Genomic DNA, 4,619 nt, shown 5'->3' with positions numbered 1-4,619 from the left:
CTTGGAGAGTGTGTTAAACATACACACTTAGGGCCCAGCAATACCAAATCCGTAGTGTCAGGGCTGGGGCCCAAGAATCTGAATGTTGCCTGTATTGTAACAAACTCTAAGGCTCGTGTGAGGTCATAAATGTAGAGGGTTACCCAAAACCTTGTGTCTCTCCACCCAGGTGTTTTTGAAAAACATGATGGGGAGAAGGGAATCATCCAAGAAATATAGTCAGTCAATCTGACCAATCTAAGTGCCACCGCAATTACTTATATCACTGCTTCAACACTAAATGTACTTGACACCCACTTACACCTTCTGAGCTTCAGAAGATTTTTTGGAAAAGGGCAGCATTAAGTGCAGTGGTCCTCATTCATTTTTATATGGATCACAAAACGGTTTGAAAGTCCTCTGAGGAGTCAAAGAAAGAATAGATAAGACTTGTGGAAAACCTCCCATTATATTCTAGTTAATGAAAATGATTTATAGTAAAAAATAAAATGCTAGAGGACAGTGTTACTAAACTTATAGTAAACCTCATGTAATTCAACTTATAGTAAACCAGTCAGCAGATGGCCAGATTGGGACATATCCCAGAAAGAGTCAGTTTTGTGTGGTGTGTGTGTTGAAAGTGGCTTGCCCTGCTGCTGGCTGATGTCTCCTACATGGGGCCCGAGGCCCACTTAGGACCCACATATACAATAAATATAAGTAATGGAAAGAAAATACTTTTAACTAAATTGTACATGCTCTTTTGTATTTTTTTATTCTCTTTGTCCTTTTATTTATTTATTTATTTATTTTTTGTCCTTTGTTTTAAATATTTCTAAATTTGATTCTACCAAGGACTTCTCTTTAATAGTTAAACTATTTCCTTTAAGCAATTGTAAACAAATTTTAGAATATAGGGCAAAGAAATTATTCATATTTCTACTATATCTTTTTGCGCATTCCAAGTCATTATTATTTGGGAACACATTTTTACATATTAGTTATCAGTACATTTACACTTTTCTTTTTCTGAGGAATTTTTCCATTGATTTTTAGAGATTGGAAGGGAGGAAGAGAGCCAGAAAGGGGGAAACATCGATGTGAGAGAGACACATCAATTGGATGCCTTCTGCATATTTCTACTATATCTTTTTGCGCATTCCAAGTCATTATTATTTGGGAACACATTTTTACATATTAGTTATCAGTACATTTACACTTTTCTTTTTCTGAGGAATTTTTCCATTGATTTTTAGAGATTGGAAGGGAGGGAGAGAGCCAGAAAGGGGGAAACATCGATGTGAGAGAGACACATCAATTGGTTGCCTTCTGCATGCACCCTGACTAGGGCCGGGGATTGAGCCTGCAACTTAGGTATGTGCCACTGGGCAGAAATGAACTCAGGACTGCTCAGTCCATGGGCTGATGCTCTATCCACTGAGCCAAACCATCTAGGGCTATGTCTACACTTTTCATCTAATAGTATGTCATATGCATTTTTATATCTATCTCTACATTATAAAAGCCTAAGAGACCATTATGTCTGGTTGACCGAATGACTGGTTGACTGGTCGCTATGACGCACACTGACCACCAAGGGGCAACGCTTAATGTAGGAGCTACCCCCTAGTGGTCAGTGTGCTCCCACAGCCAACCTCCCGTGGTCCCTCCCCCTGGCCGGCCGGCCCCGATCGGCCCTGATTGGGATTGGGTGAGACGGCCCCGATCGGCCCCAATTGCCGGCTAGACCGAGGGACCCCACCCATGCATGAATTTGTGCACTGGGCCTCTAACCCTAATATGCAAATAGACTGAACGGCTGAACAAGTGAACAACTGGTTGCTATGATATGCGCTGACCACCAGGGGGCACACGCAGAACATGTGGGCATCAACCGTGGTGGATGGTGGAGCAGGTGAGCGGGGGGGCGCCAGACCAAGGTGGGGCGCTGGTCGCTGTCATTGGGGCGAGCCTCTGGTGGTTACTGAAAATTCTTTGCTCCCATGCACCATGGTCCCACCAGGCACTTGCACCTGCTACTGGTGTCAGAGCCGGCCTCAATTGTTCGTGCCATCAGCAGGTGTGAGCAGTGGCTTCCAGCCCCGATCGCCCCTGAGGGCTTCTCCACCTCCCCCTGCTCCTGAGGGGCACCTGCTGCCGGCGATGGCCCTGCTCGCACCTGCTGCCAGTGCCTGGCACCAGTCCCAATTGCTCGGTGCTGTCAGCAGGTGTGAGCAGCAGCTGTGGGCCCTGATCATCCCTGAGGGCTTCTTTACCTCCCCCTGCTCCCGAGGGGTGATTGAGGCAGCAGCTGCCACTCGAACCCGCTGACGGCACAGCCCCACTTGCCCCCGCTGCTGGTGCTGGCCCTAATTGCTCCACGCCATCAGTGGGTGCTAGCGGGGTCGGCGCCTTCAGTGCGTGGGAGCAGGGCTGCCAGCAGACGGGACTGGGGCCACAGTAGGAGGGGCTGGGCAGGGGCATGGAGGATGGGCCGAGTCCCGCCCCTGTGCCCACCACAGCCTTGCAGCCCATGGTTCCTTTATAGGTGCACGAATTCGTGCACTGGGCCCCTAGTTTTTATATAACTTCCAAAGTATATTTTTAAGTAACTGAATAGGTGGGCTCTACATATTTTTTTCTGTTGCCAGGTAATTTATCTGCCTTCATCTATTTACTAATTTCCTTTTTGATAATGAAATATTTTAAATATACAAAAAATTTAAAGAATGATATAAGAAATTCCCATGAACACACCACCTGGATTTAAATGTTCTAATGTTATTTCTAACAATGATCTCTAGGAATGTGAATGATGTAGCATTAGAATGGAAGTCTAGACTTCCAGTTGTGGCTCCAGCTGCAGAAACTGTCTTGTTCAATTTAATCAGCTCTGTTTTTCCTGACATAGGTTCTATGATGGTCGGCAGCCTGTGTTGGCAATCACTGATCTAGAAGTGATCAAAACAGTCCTAGTAAAAGAATGTTATTCTGTCTTCACAAATCGGCGGGTAGGTATCCATTCTTTTAAAAATTAAATTGTTATTTATTTATAAAGTTTCATATTGAAATAATAATAAATTAACAGGAAGTTATAAAAAATGCAGGAATATCCCCTTTTCACTATTTCCCCCAATAGTAATCTATACTAATAAAAGGGTGATATGTTAATTAGACCAGGTCAACCAGACATCTTCTGGTCATCCTGCCTTCCTTCCGGACAAAACCATGGTGGCAGGGGCCAAGGCAGAGGCAGTTAGGGGCGATCAGGCTGGCAGGGGGGAGCAGTTAGGGGCAATCAGGTTGGCAGGGGGGAGCAGTTAGAGGCAGTCATGCCGGCAGGGGAGGGCAGTTAGGGGCGATCAGGCCAGCAGGGGAGGGTTGTTAGTAGCGATAAGGCAGGCAGGCAGAGGGGTTAGGGGCAATCAGGCAGGCAGGCAGGTGGATGGTTAGGAGACAGCAGTCCCGGATTGTGAGAGGGATGTCCGAGGGTGCAGGCCGGGCTGAGGGACTGCCCCTCCCCCCCTGTGCATGAATTTCATGCACTGGGCCTCTAGTCCTATATAATAAAAGCATAATATGCAAATCAACTGAACAGTGAAATGACCAGTCAGCAGGGGGCGGGGCTGGCGAGCAGGCGGCACCAGGCCAGCTAAGGTGTGTGCCAGCGGGCAGAAGGAGGAGACAGTGGTGGGGGGGCGGCTTGCCAGCCAGTGCCATCCCCTGATCAGCCTGCCCAGTTGCCTACTGTAGAGGGAGTCCACCAGCAGTGGCAGCAGCAAGGCAATGGGGGACGGGGCCAGCCACTCACTGGCTGTGCCGTCCCCTGATTGGCCTGCCCAGTCAGACATCTCCTGAGGGCTCCCAGACTGCAAGAGGGCACAGGCTGGCTGAGGGATCCCCCTGCATGCACAAATTTTCATGCACCGGGCCTCTAGTATCCCATATAACTATAGTACAATATCAAAGCAGGAAATTGACATCAGTACTATATCTATAGAGGTTATTCTGATTTCATAATTTTTATGTGCACTCATTTGTGCATTTCTTATAAAATTTATCATGTGTGTAGATTTGTGTAACTACTGCCATAAATGAATATACAGAACTGTTCCATCTCCATAAGGCTCCCTCTTACTATTCTTTTATAGTCATAGTGTGTAGCTTATCTTTTTTTGATATTCTTTTAAAAAAATATTGTTGAGATTATTACAGATGTCCCTCTTCCCTCGCCCCCATAGCTCCCCTCCACCCAGTTCCCACCCCAGCCTAGGCCCTCGCCACCCTATTGTCTGTATCCATAGGTAATGCATACATGCATATAAGATCTTTGTCTAATCTCTTCTCGCAGCCCCCACACCCCTTTCCCTCTGAGAACTATCAGTCTATTCCATTTCCATGCCCCTGATTCTATTCCATCCACCAGTTTATTCTGTTCATCAGATTTTTTATTCATTTGACTTTTAGATTCAATTTTTGATAGATATGTATTTGTTGTCACTTTGTTGTTCATATTTTTTATCTTTACCTTTTTCTTCTTCTTCCTCTTCTAAAAGAATACCCTTTAGCATTTCATATAATATTGGTTTGGTGGTGATGAACTCCTTTAGCTTTTTCTTGTCTGTGAAGCTCTTTATGTG

The 4,619-nt window shown here is 45.8% G+C and overlaps 1 protein-coding gene across 1 annotated transcript in view; it reads left to right on the top strand.

Moving 5' to 3' along the window:
• The window catches only part of LOC102263738 (cytochrome P450 3A12), a 44,010-nt gene that overhangs the window by 7,189 nt on the left and 32,202 nt on the right, over positions 1 to 4,619 (top strand). Inside the window, exon 4 of the mRNA XM_014547328.1 lies at positions 2,891 to 2,990. Coding sequence (XP_014402814.1) covers positions 2,891 to 2,990 — 100 coding nt within the window. The remainder of the gene's footprint in view (positions 1 to 2,890; positions 2,991 to 4,619) is intronic.

This window comes from Myotis brandtii, unplaced genomic scaffold (assembly GCF_000412655.1).
Source record: "Myotis brandtii unplaced genomic scaffold, ASM41265v1 scaffold470, whole genome shotgun sequence".
Lineage (NCBI taxonomy): Eukaryota > Metazoa > Chordata > Mammalia > Chiroptera > Vespertilionidae > Myotis > Myotis brandtii.
Note: the sequence above shows the minus strand (reverse complement) of the source record. Positions and strands in the feature narration are given on the sequence as shown.